Raw genomic sequence first — 16567 nt, forward strand, 5'->3', positions numbered from 1 at the left:
CCATATCTGTGATCCTGCTGGCTGGTAAAATGGACTACTGCCCCAACACTGACAACTCAAACTGGGTTGTCTCTAGGATTCAAATGTGCCAGTGAGCCTCTGCCTTTTCTTGTCTTTCCCCCAGTCCTTGATACAGGCCTTCCTAAAAAGGGCTGCCTCCTAGGCCACAAACGTTCCCCCCCACCCCTATGGCCCCAGCCCAAAGCTATGACTCAGGGTAATTCCCGAAGAGGGGCAGGGTTTTTCCTCAGGGCAGATCAGTTACCATGGGGACCATCTCAACTCTAGCAGGGGAGTCATCTAATCAATTCTTGGTCTGCCTGTCCCTCCCTCTCAGCCACACAAATCGGACTCAGGAAACAAAGCTTGTGTTCTCAGCAGGAAGTGCAGTTTTAATCAGTGGATATGGCAAAGACGGCGGTGGGAGCTGGCGCCACCTTGTGGCTGGATGCTCAGGCCCTCAGTTACAGTCCACCTCAGAGTCTTCTAAATCAGTCTCCGCAGCACAGAGGTCATCCAGGGCAGCCTCTGAGCCAAAAGGAAGAGGGGTCTGAGGTTAACTTGACAGTGCGGGGGCTTGGAGGCCCCCATGCTCCCTAGTGTCACAGGAACTAACCAGTCCCTTCTATGCACAGGCTTTGCTCCCTCAGCGACTGTGAGCAAAAGTGACACAAAGGCAATTTGGACAGATCTTTGTGGAAAACCATGGCTCAGCGAGGCCAATTCAATAGACACCATCAAATGGGAACCTGTCGTACTCAAAGACCCAGAGCAGGAAGGTAGTACCCATGTGCTAGGAATGGCTCTGGAGGCAAGGGGAGACTCATGGAAAGGAGTCTGACAGAGGCACACGAAGGCTAGGACAGTGTCGTGCTAGCTTACCTTCACAGTCAGTCACATCAGGAAGGGCTCGAATCAGCATGCTGACCCCTGGCATCACCTGGTCGTACTGATGCAGGACCTCGACACAGTGCACAGTGAAGAGCTTGTCCTTCTGAGATAGGCTATGCAGCAGCAGCACAGTGTCCCGCAGACAGCGGATCGTCTGCTTCTGCTGGTGGGTCCTTGGACCCCCTGCCCGCCGCACCGTCAGCCATTGCCTGTGCAACATCACAGTGAGCGCTCTGACTGCCTAGGGTGAGAGGGCAGAGCCTGAGGTCCAGTGACTTACTCACTTCGCCACTTCAAGGTTAACAGGATTGCTCTTAACTAACTGAGCATCCATGATGCTGGCCTCTGGCCACTCACCTCTACATTGCAGTGACAGTCAGAACCAATGCCAGGGAGGGCAGGGCTCTGTACACTCAGCTTGGCCAAGAGCCATACGACCTGGAACAAGAAGAGAGAGTACTCATCCCATGCAGAACAGACGGTTGTCACAGGGCTTTGGCGGACATTTCTAAGGTGCTCTAGCTACTTCTACAACCGCTTGCCTGCACAAGTGGGGTACAAGTAGTGGTAGTCTCAGGCTTTCAGACATGAATCTCACCAACAGCTTACTGCTTCCAGGGCCAGGATCGGGCCCCCAAAGCCCAGGCAGCATTATCAGGCAGTTCTGCTGAGCACCACTGTAACCCAGGATGTGCTTGTATTGAATCCCTGTGAGGAACCCCTACATTTTACCCGTTGCTGTTTGACAAACTGGCAAAAAAGGAATTGTAGCTCCTACTTTCCCACAAGGGAAGGAGATTCTGGGCTCTTGGGGGGTGGGAATGAAGGGTGAGCAGTGTCTGAGTCTTACCTCTTGTTCCAGCTGAAGCCACTGTGTCTCTGAGGCCGTTCTGTCAGGCCTTGATGTGATGTACATGTACAGCCTCAGGAGAAGGCAGCCTTCTGAAAAGGATGCAGGCCTCACTCAGGGACCCCCTTTTCTTTTCTTTTTTTTTCTTTTTCTTTTTGGGTTTTCGAGACAGGGTTTCTCTTTATAGCCCTGGCTGTCCTGGAACTCACTCTGTAGACCAGGCTGGCCTCCAACTCAGAAATCCACCTGCCTCTGCCTCCTGAGTGCTGGGATTAAAGGAGTGCACCACCACACCCGGCTTATGGGACCCCCTTTTCATTGTAGTCGGGGTACAAGTACAGAAGCCCTTGAGGGGCTCTGAACCTGTACCTGCCCCCAGTCCCTCCCTCCCACTATAGGACAGTTGAGACTGTCTTGCCCTGCTTTACCTGGGTGGGAGCACAGCTGCTGTGCTAGGCTGTCATGGTCCAGCAGCACAGAGAGCAGCTCAACAGCCAGGAGCACACAGGGCAGCGGCAGCGCTGAGCTGAGGCACTGTGGCAACACCGGGAACACACAGGAGAACCTAAAGAATGAGCACAGTTATGACACTCTCCAAAAGGACACTTACTGTAGTGAGACACGGGTTCCAAAGCTGCTGGCCTGACTGTGGTCTACTGGCTTCAAGCCTGTCACAAATAAACAGGTCTAAACTTTAGTATAAGAATGCTGTGACTTAAACATGGCAGGCCTTAATCGGGGTGGGTGGGGTGTGGTGTGGTTTGTGTGTTTTGTGGTACATACATATAATCTCAGCAGAGGCAGGACCTACCACACAGAGCTGGAGATGAACCTGGCCTATATGCAACCAACCAAGTCTCACTACCATATCAAAACCCCTCTTTTGCCCTAAAAAAAAAAAAAAAAAAAAAACCAAAAAAAAAAAAAACAAACCCAGGCCCTTATGTGGACCTGTATCAAGTAAATGGGACGGGACTCCTTGGATGGGGCTCCTTCCTATGTCTGCCATCACACAGCGACACTGGTGCATACCTTCAGCACAAGAAATATTCCTCAACTAATAGCAGAGCCCTCGCCAGGGCTCTAACAGAAACAAGCATGTGCATGGCTACAGCTGTCTCACAAGGTCATAGAGCAAGGCAAAGGAAGCGGTTTTCTCCACTTGCTGGAAAACACTGACTTGTCACCTGTGTGAAAACCTACCTACCATGATGTGTGTGTGAATGAATATATATAACCTTCCCACTGAGGAATGAGACAAAGAGACAAAGGGATGGAACCCAGTCCCAGAGCTTGGTTTACTCTATTCACACTACCTACAGCAGCATGGGGGAGGACTGGTGTGTGGGAGCGAGGCCGTGAGCATGTAGGTATGTACCAATGTATATAGAGAGCATGGAGGTGGAGAGTATCCACCAGTGTCATTGGAAAGGAAAGGTTCACTATTTGGAGTAAACTCATTTTATAGCATTTTTAAATATGATTATTTATTTTTATGTGGTGTTTTTGTTTGCTTGTTTGTACACCTGTGTGAGGGTGTCAGATCCCCTGAAACTGGAGTTACGAAGGGTTGTGAGCGGCCATGTGGGTGCTTAGAATTGAACCTGGGTCCTCTGGGAGAGCAACTAGTGCTCTTAACCACTGAGCCCCCATTTTATAGCACATTCTACAAATAGGCAAGGAGTTGGGCATTTAACTCTGTTGCTCTCTGGCCTGACTAGTCCTACCCAGCCCCCTATGGCCCTTGAACAGAGCTGGAAAGATTCTACCTTTGACTTCCAAGTTATTTTTTCATAGCTGTAAAGCCTTCTTTTACAATGAAATGTTGTGCCAGGTATGGGGATGTACAAATGTAATCCCAGCACTTGGGAAACAGAGGCATGTGGATCTCTGAGTTCGAAGCCAGACTGGTCTACAGAGTGAGTCCCAGGTCAGGCAGGGATACTAAGACCTGTCTCAAAAAGGAAAAGAATGTAAGTTACACATAGCACCATTATAGAAAGTACAGGAATTGTGCTTTTTGGTAAGGCAGGATTTGTTTCAAGCCTGGGCACAGTGACAGTAGGCAGAGACTACATCAGCTCTGGCTTTCACTAGAAGGTAAAATGGAGGCTGTGCAGTTCAGCTTGAGTACATGAATATGATAAAATCTATAGAAAAGTATTCTGTTGGGGTACATGTCTGAATGGCAGTGGGCAATAGCTTACCACAGTGACTGTCCTAACATGGTCACATTTTTTTAGACAAGTTTTCCTGCTTCTATGTAGGATTTAACAAACATTGACTGAACCAGGCTGTGTATGAAGGACTGAAGAGTCCGAAGTGTCAGCTAAGTCAGCCACTGAAGCCCTTGGCTAGTAGAGCATCCGTTGAAGAGCGGAGTTCTGAATCCCCTGTGGGTCAACAAGACAGGAACGGGGGGGTCTACTAACAGAATTGGGGAATGTGTGGTTTCTGAGATTCATTCATTAAGCACTTAAGAAATAGGCAACTAGCCAGTGTAAATTGGTCCTGTGAATGGCAGTTCTTCCCCACTGAAGTGCTGTGTTCAATTTCATACTTGAGGACAGGTAAAACTAGTCAGAAATACCATGTGGAAAACAACGATCCAGAAGTACTTTAACAAAAAGGAACGTTGAGCTCAGGTAAGACTGTTTTTTAGACAGGGTTTCACTGTATAGCTCTGGCTGGTCTCAAACGCAGAGATCCCCCTGTCTCTGCCTCCCAGGTGCTGGATCAGTGGCACAGGCCTGAATGCCTGGCAGAGACAACTGCACCTAGTCAGCGGTAGGATTCTAATGTAGAGTTGGCCTTAGACGCATGCTGGGAGGAAAAACAAATGGATGGCTGGTGGAGGGCAGGCTGGCAGGATTTGTAATTCTTTCTATCTTGCTCATGATGTTCTCAACTCCCAAATTAGGAACTTATACTTGTTTTTTAAAGATTCATTTATTTACGTAGTTTACTTTGTGTATGCATGGTTTGTCTACATGCATGTACGTGCAGTGCGTGCCTGCCTGCTGGATTCCCTGCAACTGGGGTAACATGGTTGTGAGCTACCATGTGGTTACTGGGAATCGAACTTGGGTCTTCTGCAAGAAAAACAAGAACTCTTAATTGCTGAGCCATCTCTCTAGCACCCTAAGTTAGTAATTTATAACTGTCTTGTTTTGTTTTGTTTGTAAGCTAAATTCATTATACTATCACTTCCAACAAACCGCTATTAAGCTGCAAGTGACCTTTGATTCCTAATAGATGTGAACTTAGCTGGGCACGACGGTGGTGCAGGCTTCTAATCCTAGCACTCGGGAGGCAGAGGCAGGTGAAATCTCTGAGTTCTAGGCCAGCCTGGTCTACAGAGTGAGTTCCAGGACAGTAAAGTCTGTTACACAAAGAAACCTTGTCCTTGGGGGGTGGGGGTGGGAGAGAAAGCAGACACAAAGTTGACAGACTTTCCACACGGCCAGCTCATGGCTACAGACACTCCAGATACTCTACCTACTTCCTTATAAAACTCTACCTCATTGAAATATGCTGGGCTATATGTTCTTCACCTGGGCCACATCTCGGGTTCAAAGGCCTCCTAATTCAGCCTTTGTCCAAGGGCAGGCTCTTCCAAAGTGGCCTGTTACATGTGCCTTTGCTTACCTGGGCCCCTTCCCATTACTTCAGAACTCCCCGAAGCAAGCCATAGCTAAGCAGTGGGATTAAGTCGAGGTGTGAACAAAGTACACAAGCCACAGGTTAGACCTCAAGAGGCCAGGCAGACCCATGGAATCATGCCTCCCGGGGGTGGGGGGGGGGGTCTTCTTTATACCTGGGCAACAAATCAGAGGAAGCGTTTTCTGCTAATTTCACCAAAACTTTGAGGCACAGGCCCAGGACACTGGCTTGAAAATGACCTGGTGTTGCAGAAGAGGAAGCCATCAGCTGAAGAAGCATCTTCAGGAGTGGGTGCTGGTTTTGGTCATGAGCATCCTCCCTGGAGGCTGAGATTGTCTCTGCACAAGTCTGGACCAAGTTTCCTTCCCTGGTGGCAGCTTCTGTCCCCATGCCTGACAGTAGCAGGCAGACAACTGCCCCACTGTGGCACACCAGGTTCTGAAGGACGCTGAGTGACGCCACAGAAAAGCTCTCCAAGCCATGAATGGAGTCCTCTGGGCTAGCCTCGACCCCAGAGCTCACGCAGGAGGTATGTGTCGCGGAGTCCCCAGACACCCCGCTCTTCTTAGCTGGGGCTAAATCTTGCAGAGCCTGGCAGTGTAAGCCGACGAAAAACTGCACCAGAGGAAGGAGATGCACAGCTCCAGGAAGCTGGCGGAGTGGGAAGACTCTTCCGGCCGCCACGTCTCCATCGTGTGAGCTCTCCGTCCTGGCAACCAGATTTAACCCAGTGAATGCCAAGTTCTGTGCTTCTCTCAGGGCAGAGGGGGAAAATGGCCCATCAGAAGAACTGATGGTCCTGAGGCCTGAAGTCCCAGGCAAAGTACTGGAAACAAAAGAAAAAAGATTAGGTCAGGGACCCCAGATCACTTGTCGTCTGCCAAGTTCTTTAGCCTCCCCAAACATGCCACAGATCTCCTGTTGGTCAGAGCCAGAAAAGTGCATGCTTTGTGAAAACTCACAAGCTTTTGGGGAGCCGCAGGCTTACCTGAGCCCTGGTGGCTGCAAGAGGGTGCCAGTAGGAACCTCAGGATAACTGCTCAGAAGGTGACAAAGTCCTAGAGATGACCCCGGCACCAAAGGTTGCTTCAGGAGCAAGTTTATCAAAATAGAACCTGCAAAAGACAAGGTGACTCTAGAATATTCTGACATGGGAGAGTTCTCCCTCCCTCCCTCCCTACCTCCCTTCGGTTTTGTGAGACAGGGTCTATGTTGCCTCCTCTGGCTTGAATTCATGATCTTCCTGCCTCAGCCTCTAAGATGCTAGCATTATAAGCTTGACTACTGAAGACCTTTTTTATGGCCTTAGAGGAAAGAAATGAGGGACCTTTAGACTCACCATGTCTAAGCTACTAAACTCTGTTATGATGCTTCTGGGGGCAGAAGGTTCTGGAAAATACCTGTTCTTAGCTTTAAAAACAAAATAAAACATCCTTTTATCTATCGACCAACTGACTGATCTACCTACCTACCTATCAATCATAAACCTATCTATCTGTCTATTTATTTCTCTCATAAATATCCCCCACCTTTGCCTCCAGAACATTGGGGTTAAGGCATCACATGCCACAACTAACTAAAATTAATTTTATTTATTTATTTATTTTGGTTTTTCGAGACAGGGTTTCTCTATATAGCCCTGGCTGTCCTGGATCTCACTCTGTAAACCAGGCTGGCCTCGAGAACTCAGAAATCCGCCTGCCTCTGCCTCCCAAGTGCTGGGATTAAAGGTGTGTGCCACCACGCCCAGCTACTTATTTTATGGGCACAGGGGATGTGGAGATCAGAAGACAACTTTTGTAGATTGGTTCTCTCCTTTGATCATGTGGGTCCTAGGGACTGAACTCAGGCTGGCAGGCTTGGTGGCAGACACCTTTACCCATTGAGCCATTTCACCAGACCACATTGTTTTTTTCTTTAAGTCACAGACTCCTGTGTGCCCAAACATTCTAAAGGATACCTGGGACAGGGTTCTCAGACAATTCCCCTAGGCAATTCTGTGCATCAAAGAAGAAAATGGGAGCCACAACGGCTCCTATAGAAAAGCGGGTCTTCTGGTACCTTGAGCATCTTTTCTCTGCATCCAGCCGTCAGCCAGAATTCTCTGCTGCACATCTTGCTTCATGAGGTTACCTCCCAGCCTGTGGTTTTTATTATCTGAAACTAGAAAAAAAAAGTGACTCTCTAAAGCAGAACATAAAAGAACAGGTATTCCAGAAACTCCTACATAGACTATTTAAAAGACTGGATAATCTCCGTAAACTCAGTCAAAAGCAGAGCCAAGATGGCTCCAGATCCCTAAAAAGAAAATCAATATGTTTGCTTCACTTAAAATGGAGCAATATGGTGAAAATAGTAGTCACCAACTTTACCCATTTTTTCTTTTTAAGTCACAGTCCTTTGTTTCACAGAGCAACCCTATGTATGGTTAAAGGTCATGTTAGCTGTTTCACATACAGACACTGAAACACTTAGGTAATATACTTGCCCAGGTCACATAAGCCGGTAAGTAGTGTGGTTGAGACTTCTATGCAGACTGCTTTGCCTGCTTGTGACCTACTGTGTAACGCTCCATTAGTTGGGGTCCCAGTTTCTCAATAGAGCAGTGGCAGTGGTGGGAAGAGAGGCGATGTGTCTCTAATTATAAATAAAGTGGTACAGGAGCGTCTCAGAGGCCCCTTGAAGGACTCTCAGCCTCAGTGTGTCTCTGTGTATCAAGCTGCTCATGCCCAGAAACTGAGAAAAAGAAACTGAATATTGTTGTTTAGGCACTAGTTGGGGCAGTCCATTATACAGCAACCAATTACTAATATTTGACTTACCCTCTTGGCCCACCAGAAGTCTGTGTCCTGCCTCGGTCTGAGAGGGGTGGAAGAGAGGCGTGTTAGCACTAAAAGACTCTTTTGTAGGGAAAGTTGTTTTTCCAACATGTGGAGAACATGCTTCTGCCTTGAGAACCACAGAAGAGCCTTTCCTAGGACTGGAAAGAGTTAACTATGAGAGCACAGTTAGGATTCTGTTTAACTACCTGGTTCTGAAATTTCTAACAGAAACTTTTCATAGCTAGACATTTTGATGAGGTTTTATAGGTATGTCAGTCTGTGTCGAAGGTAGCATTTATTTTCATCTCTTAAGCATCCAAAAAAAAAAAAATTTTAAATGTTGAACACCCAAGTTTTAGTAATCAGTGCCTGGATCCAAAAACTTCTAAAAGGGAGTTTATCATGGGGCTGGAGATAGCTCAGCATGAGGAGTGAATACTGCTATTGCAGAAGATCTAAGTTCCACTCCCAGGACCCTTGTCTGGCAACTCATAAATGCCTGTAACTCCAGCTCTAGTGAAGCCAATGCCCTCTTCTGGGCTATGTAGGTACTTGCATGCACAAACACACAAATGGATATAATTTTAAAAAGAACCTTCACAACAAAGAGAGTCTACTAGAAAGTGTACTGGAAAATGAGTGAGCTACTCGGCACTGACCACACAGCACCCAGGCCTTCTTCCTACTGCTGACAGGTAAAGAGGTGAGGGACAGCTTCCTGTCTCACCTGGAGCATGCAAGGCAAGAAGAGTTCAACTTTGCACTCTGCCCAACATGAGCAAAGGCAGGAGAATGTTCCATACCAAAAAGAGTTCAAATTTCAAGGCTGACAGACACATGAGAGACTGCTATGGGAGGCAGAGGGCAGGACACAGATCGCTAACAAGCTGAGCACATCTGGCAGCAAAGGAGGGGCTGTAAGACAAAGGTCTCAGAGAGCAAATGAGCAAAAATAGTTGAAGTGGCCCGGACTGAAATACATTCATGCTTGGAAAGAGGGGTAATGTTAATTAAAAAAATTACATAAAGGGCTGGTGAGATGGCTCAGTGGTTAAGAGTACCCGACTGCTCTTCTGAAGGTCCAGAGTTCAAATCCCAGCAACCACATGGTGGCTCACAACCATCCGCAATGAGATCTGGCGCCCTCTTCTGGAGTGTCTGAAGACAGCTACAGTGTACTTACATATAATAAATAAATAAATCTTTAAAAAAAAAAAAAGAAAAAAAATTACATAAAAATGAAGGCTGGTCTGTTTTCAAAATTTGAAGGAAGACCTACCCTGAAGGTGGGTGCACCACACCACAGCCTGGGGTCCAGGATGGGACCTGAGGAGCGAGCTGAGCACCAGCTTCTGTCCTCCCTGTTTCTGATTCACTCAGCTGGGAGTCCCTGCTGTCATGCCTTCCCCCACACCATGGGTTGCATTCCCTGCACTGGGAGCCAAAAGAAACCTTTCCTTCCTTTAAAAAAAAAAAAAAAAAATCTTTCCAGCTTTTTGTAGTCTCAAGGGACCGTGTTACCACTGTCCCAGTCAGAGAAAGCACACATTGAATGAAGACATTTCTACTGTATCGGCTCAGACCACGTAGCCTCATCCAAGCCACCTTTGCATCCTTCAGGAAAGAGGGCCTCAAAACAATGCCCATCATCCCAACAACCCAGAGAGTTGTCAGGCTTTCTGAAAAATAATGCCAAACTAAACTATGAGTCCAGCATCCTCCTCCTTACCTGACGTGGGAAACGGAGGGAGCGGCTGGTTTATTTGTTCGTTCGTTGCTCTGAAACCTTGTCCTTAATTCATTCATTTCTGCATCTTTAAACTGCAGTTCAGACTGCAGGGACTGGAGCTGAAAAGTCAAAGATATTTGTGGTAGCACTATAATACACATGCACAAAAAAATGTCTGTGGTGAGCCGGGCGTGGTGGTGCACGCCTTTAATCCCAGCACTCGGGAGGCAGAGGCAGGCGGATTTCTGAGTTCGAGGCCAGCCTGGTCTACAAAGTGAGTGCCAGGACAGCCAGGGCTACACAGAGAAACCCTGTCTCGAAAAACAAAAAAACAAAACAAAAAAAAATGTCTGTGGTGGTGCACACCTTTAACACTCAGGAAGCAAATGCAAAGGCAGGTGTGGGGAATCTCTGTGATCCCACATATTGAGTTCTGAGGCTGCCAGGGTTACAGAGTGAGAGTCTGTCTCAAAAAGAAAAGGAAAAAAAAAATCCCTTAGTTTCCAAACTTTACACTAATAAAGGAAAACAATGAAAAATGCATTATCAAAGTCTGCTGTGACATAAATGTCCTCAAATATTAGCCACTGTTCCCTTGAAAAAATACTCTAGAAAGATGTAGCAGACTCTACTGTGGAAGCAGTTTATGAGGATTCAAAAGCCAGCCCATTACCTGTTTAGCTTTACTGACTCTTAACAGATACATAGCATACTTGGCTGGGACTGAGGGAGAAAAAGTGAGGGCTGTACAGAGCTGGTGGGACACCTTATCTCAGCAATAACATGCTTCGTGGGTCCCACCCCTACCCCACCCCATGCTCTGCTCCCCAAACTGCTGCCAAACTTTCAATCCTCTTTAGCTTTCCCAGGGTTTGGCTGCTCATATCATCCGTTAAGTATTGGTGGCACAGAGACTCCAGGTCTTCTTGGAAGTCTGAGCAGATTTATCTGGAAGCTTTATCAAAATCTGTGTGTCAGTGCGTGCTGTGATTGGTGTGTTTGTGTGTCAGGAAACTAAAAAGAGAGTCATAGTGGGCAAAACATCTTAAGTAAGTTAGGAAATAGAGTAAGTGACACATGTGCCAGGAGAGCAGAAGGAGGAAAAGGAAGAGAGGCTCAGATGCAAGGGGTTTGCCTAGAGTCCATCTCCAGCGCTGAATATGCAGGGCATGGCAGCAGTTATGCCCGCCAAGGCAGCATTCAGGAGGCAGAAGCAAGAGACTGAGAACTTTAAGAACATCCTCGGCTACGGAGTGACTTTCAGGCCAGCCAGGGCTGTATCACCAGATCTGAAAACAAAACAAAACAAACAAACAAACAAAATAACAAAAAGACCCGTTTGGGCTTCCCAACAGGCTTTCTTCTGTGGTGGTTCCAAGGAAGGGTATGTGCATGTAAACCTGCTGGAAGAGGTCATGGAGGCAGACACTGAAGCTTCTGCCCATGGCTCCCTACACTGGAAACGGGGTGCAGGACAGACCCTGACTCAAGCATCAACACGCTCTAAGGAGAGTGGTGACAGGGACTGGTACCTACCAGTTTTCTTGGAACACGATCTCCCCTTCCTACCTCTGACTGTGACTTAAATGATACTTATCATCTCTGGTTTTAGAACTGGTCTGGAAATAGTCTGTTTCTTTAAGAATTTTAGGTCTGAGATGACATTAACTTTCATTTGGCTTTTTGAAAAAGGATATTACTCTATAGCCCAGGCTGGCCTTGGACCTATGGTAACCTTGTTGTACCAGCCTCCCAATATGCCCAACTGAGGAAGCCCAAGTCTTTTTTTTTTTTTTTTTTTTTTTTTTTTTAAGATTTATTTATTTTTATGAGTACAGTGTCACTGTCTTCATACACACAAGAGGAAAGCATCGGATACCATTACAGATGGTTGTGAGCCACCATGTGGTTGCTGGGAATTGATCTCAGGACCTCTGGAAGAGCAGTCCGTGCTCTTAACCACTGAGCCATCTCGCCAGCCCCCGGAAGCCCAAGTCTTAACTGTGCTCTGGAGTTTTAAAATGTGTGAGTATTGGGCTGGAGAGATGGCTCAGCGGTCAAGAGCACTGACTGCTCTTCTGAAGGTCCTGAGTTCAAATCCCAGCAACCACATGGTGGCTCACAACCACCTGTAATGAGATCTGACGCCCTCTTCTGGGGTGTCTGAAGGCAGCTACAGTGTACTTACATGTATAATAAATAAATCTTTAAAAAAAAAAAGAAAGAAAGAAATGTATGAGTCTATCTAGTCAGAACCTCTGCTGATAGAGCAACAGGTTTCATAACAGAGAATCTGAGATTTCTGGTTTACGTGTCATCTGAGGCCCTACTATGTTCTTAAATTCCTAGACTTGGATGTGGCAGCTAATATATTTCCTTCTGGCTAAGCAGAACCAACTGACTTTCTGACCTACCAAGGAGCCCTAATTCAAGCCTATCCTAGAAGTTCTAAGCTAGTGATTTGTTCCTGCCAAGAATCAGGACCACAGCAAAGCAGAGTTTCATCTTAGTCTTTTTCCAAAACAAATGCAGACCCTGGAAGAAAGATACATGCTATTCACTAAGGGCAGAGAGTACTTAAACAATGGGTGAATGTTTCCAGGCAACATTGTTTATTGTTTCTATTTTGTTTATTTTTTAGAGACAGTGTCTCACTTGACTGGCCTGGAATTCACTGTGTAGTCTAGGCTGGCCTAGAGCTTACAGAGATCCACTTGCCTCTGCCTCTTGAGGTTAAAGGCATATGTCAGCATGCCTGGCCTTGGCTGCTCCTTCTAATGTCAGTCAGTGGATGGACGGGTGACACTACTGTCCCCAGCACGCGACACAAATGCTCTGGCTCACCTTTCTGGAGAATTCCTTTTCCTTTTCACTGAGTGCTTGAGTCTTTTCTTGCTCAAGAATGAAATGTGATCTTTTCTGTTCTTCTAGAACGGATTCTGTCTGACGCAGAGAGTCACGCAAAATTTTAATTTCTCCATTCTTAATTAAGATTTCTTCTTCCATTGCTTTCAGCTGTAAATTACGCCCAGTCAACAGATATTCAACAAGAACAGTTTCAGAATCCAATCACCACTTACACACAGATTCTTTCAGCTTTAACACTATGGCTCATACCCTCCACAGACTAAAATCCCATGTTGGGTTTCTGGCTTTCTTAGGCATCTACAGATGGCCAGATGAAAGATGTATGAGAGCCTGCAAAACTAACAAATAGCAACCGCTAAGATGACATGCTCCTCAGATAAAGACCTAAGCTGTAGAGGCTAGAGAGATGGCTTAGCAGCTGAGGGCACTCACTGCTCTTACAGAGGACCCAGGTTCCGTTCCCAGTACCCATATCAGATGGCTCACACCAGTTGTGATGATTCCAGAGGACCCAGCACCCCTGACCTCACGGGCACCTGTATGCATGCAGTGCATATAAACTTGCATAGGCTCAGGGATATACACAGGGTAAATAAAATTTCAGGCATTCTTTCCCCAGGGGAATTTCAGGGGAATGAATCTAGATGTTTGTTTTATAGTTTTTATATATTTTACACATGCTTTTTAATACCGAAATGAATGAATTAGCTGCAAATACAATAAGTTAGGGCTGGAAGGATAGCCTAACAGTAGAGTGTCTGTGTATAGCATGTGTGAAGGTAAAGTCCTGAGTTCAATTCTCAGCATTACAACCAAACAGGCAAAAAACAAAACAAAACACAAACAAACAAACAACCCAAAAGTCACATACCTTTTCTTTAAGTTCTTTGTATTGCATTTGAAGTACTTCTAATTCAAAATTATCTTTAACTGGAATATCTTCTCTGCTTTTCTTTATAGGACTGTTTGGTAACCCATCTAGTCGGCGGACCTTATGAGCACCTGTATAAAAAGTAATTGCCATTAGGCTGAGCATGGTGGCACAGAACTGCAATCCCAATACTTGTGAAGTGGAGCTATGGGGATCTCAAATTCAAGGCTAGCCTTGTTAGAGATCGAGAACCTGTCTGGAAAAAATAACCCCATGTATACTCAGTATGTATCCACCTTTGTCATAAAATGCAGAAGGAGTCACTCTTGAAAGCCAAGTTGAGAAAGACCCAGGAAACAGCTCCGAGCATGGTATAAACACATAAAGAATCCTTATGGCATAGCATATCTGAATTCTCTCGCTTTACACCTCACCCACTTTCTAGACTCTCAGCTCATAGCTGAACGGAGATTGCACTGGCTGTGACTCTATCATAACTACTATTTACTACAACATGCTAGGCATAGGATCTGCTGGTTTTTAAAGACTGATGGTGAACCAAATGGATACATTCCAGGGGGAGGCGGGGCTCCAGGGATGGAGTAAGGTAGAGTACCGGGTGATGTAGGACCAAGGAAGGGGGAGGCAGCGTTGCCTTGTGCCATTTCGTGGAAAGTAGCGTCTAACCACTGCCGCATATGACAGCTGGTCAGCAATGAGTGCTTTCCAATGCCTGGTTTTCCATACAATATAGCTGGAGAGATGGAGGACCAGCCACACTTCCAGGGATAATCCTATTTTTCAGATGCTGTAAGTGCTAAGTACATTCGCAAGGTGCCCATCAAACCCTCCTGACACTTAACTTATTCCCTAAGAGTGTAAGCTCTAAGCAGAAAAGCAGCTTTGGCATTTCTTGCCCATTGCCTGTTTGCCATGCCTAACCTTTGGGTAACTGGCATTTTTGTATAAGACTCTCTTTCATCTCTTGCCTCTGTCAGACGCCTTCTAATGCTCTTCTGTCCAAGGGTTACAAGGGGTGCACACCATCTAAATGGGAGGCCATTTAACATTCTGGATGTTTCACCGCCAAATCAGAGGTCTGCACCACCCGCCGGGGGAAAAGGCCCCTCAGGCACTCACTGGACAGGTTCCGAGGCGCGACGGGACACTGGCTCAGGGCCTGTGACGCGAGGATGTCGAGTTCCTCTAGGTCGTCCGCAGTAAATTCCGCGTGCTCACCGAATGGGTCTTCGGGGTCCGGGACTGTGGTCTCAGAGAAGCTCCGGGCCCGCTTGCTCGGAGGGTTCTCAATGGGTCGAGACAGACCGGGGAAAGGCTCCAGGCCGCCACTCTGCTTCCTGTGGCTGTTCGGTGCGGGGGTCCCGGCCATGACTACCTTCAACCCGCAGCATCCGAGGACGCCAAGCACAGCCTTGTCCGCAGAAAGCCTGAGCTGGCCCAACCGCCCGCGCGCCGCCGTTCCCCTCGCCTCCCAGCGTCTCCCCAGCCTGCGGGCCAATCAGCTGCCAGCTACTGGGCACAGATGGGTGACGTGTACAGAGCGCGCCGTTACCCGGGACAGGTTCCTGTGTGTCTGGGCTCAGTACGCAGGGGTCCCCGGTGATGCCAGGGCACTGCAGTGCTATCAGGATTACCCCGGTTGCGAGATCGACGAGCGTCTGCCCGACCACACCGGAGGCGGTTCCCCGTGGCACTGTGTAGAATACAGAGCCCTAGAGAAGCAGGCAGCGTTCAGGGGTCAGCTCTCCCTGACCTCACTCCTCGCGGCTGACCCACCTCTCTCGTGTCCAGAGACTCTTTTAGGGAGGAGGCTGGGAAGAGCAGACTTGGGGAGGAGAAGGAATGCTCTTCTTCCTGGAAGCAGAGATCTTCCAGGATAACAAATATTTCAAGTATGTATATTTGAGAAAAAAGGCTGGGAAGGATGGTCTCGAGAACGGCGTGCCTATTCGGAACTGCTCCAACTGTTAACTTCCATTTATTTCTTGGAGAGTCTTTATCTGGTTGCATAGAGACAATGAAGCTCAAGAGGTCAAGGAAGACTCGCTGGAAGTGGTTCTTGAATTACCCAACAGATTGAGGGGGAAATAGCAAGAAAAATGGGTTAGGAGGCTGACACATGATGTTTCTGAAAAAAATTCATAATCGACAAGGATGCCAGGTGGAAGTTATTGCGACAGAGAGAGGAGGTATAACTTCACGGAGGAGCAATGATTTGAGTTGGGCTTGGGTGTATGACAGGCTTTTATGAGCAGAAGTGGTGGGCAGAACAGATACCAGAAATGGCGGATTAGCATTGGAAGGTAACAAGATCAAGACTTTTCTACTCCGTTTGCTCAATGCCAGACTTAGTTTGTGAAACTACCAATGTTTGCTGAGGCATTGGGTGGAAAGGAGAGCGCTCAGGCTTAGAATGCCTTAGGCCTGCCAACCCACCCCCACCCCACCCTTGCCTCATTATTTTTTATGTGTGAGTATTTTACCTTCATGTATGTATGTGCATCACATGCATGCATGCCTGATGCCTACAGCGGTCAGAAGGCATTGGATCACTTAGAACTACCTTAGTTTCTTGATAGTAGTTTTCCCATAGCTGCCCAACATAATGTTGAATGTTTAAGTCTCCCAGCAGCCCCCCACCCCCTTTGGTTATATGTCTTGACATATAACCAAAGCTGGCCCGGAACTCCAGAACAGAATGTCCTTCCTCCCACTGAGTGCTGGGATTATAGACATGAGTTTTTGTTTGTTTGTATTGTTTTTGTTTTTTTTGTTTTTGAGATGGCCTCAAACTTTTAATCCTGTCTCAGTCTTAAAGTGCTAGAATTGTGTGCGTGGGCTACCAGGCCTGG

General features: G+C 47.1%; 1 protein-coding gene across 3 annotated transcripts; it reads right to left on the reverse strand.

Moving 5' to 3' along the window:
- Window position 1: 1 nt before the first annotated feature.
- Window positions 2-15191, reverse strand: Atrip (ATR interacting protein). 3 transcript variants are annotated; one of them, XM_085828041.1, is made up of 13 exons: window positions 14934-15191; window positions 13695-13825; window positions 12800-12970; window positions 9956-10074; window positions 8227-8384; window positions 7466-7567; window positions 6393-6519; window positions 5559-6230; window positions 2170-2306; window positions 1742-1833; window positions 1249-1329; window positions 883-1132; window positions 2-528 (listed from the first exon to the last, which is right to left on the reverse strand). In XM_085828041.1, exons 1-13 carry the CDS (start codon window positions 15082-15084, stop codon window positions 461-463), a joined length of 2259 nt encoding a protein of 752 aa, XP_085684167.1. In that variant the 5' UTR covers window positions 15085-15191; the 3' UTR covers window positions 2-460. The 3 variants fall into 3 exon arrangements, with proteins under 3 accessions (XP_085684167.1, XP_085684166.1, XP_085684165.1); XM_085828040.1 differs by having other exon boundaries at window positions 1742-1830; window positions 14835-15191; XM_085828039.1 differs by having other exon boundaries at window positions 14835-15191.
- Window positions 15192-16567: the final 1376 nt, after the last annotated feature.

This window comes from Mus caroli, unplaced genomic scaffold (genome assembly GCF_978045245.1).
Source record: "Mus caroli unplaced genomic scaffold, Mus_caroli_1 scaffold_11, whole genome shotgun sequence".
NCBI classification, from domain to species: Eukaryota; Metazoa; Chordata; class Mammalia; order Rodentia; family Muridae; genus Mus; species Mus caroli.

What these genes read in the sequence shown, in the direction of transcription:
- Atrip (XM_085828039.1), bottom strand. Translation starts at nt 15,084, where the DNA reads ATGGCCGGGACCCCCGCACCGAACAGCCACAGGAAGCAGAGTGGCGGC. An exon ending in CCCTCCGTTTCCCACGTCAG is followed by an intron (nt 8,385 to 9,955) that starts GTAAGGAGGAGG and finishes AACTCTTTCCAG; the next exon opens with TCCTAGGAAAGGCTCTTCTG. An exon ending in TCCTCTGATTTGTTGCCCAG is followed by an intron (nt 2,307 to 5,558) that starts GTATAAAGAAGA and finishes CTCATTCTTTAG; the next exon opens with GTTCTCCTGTGTGTTCCCGG.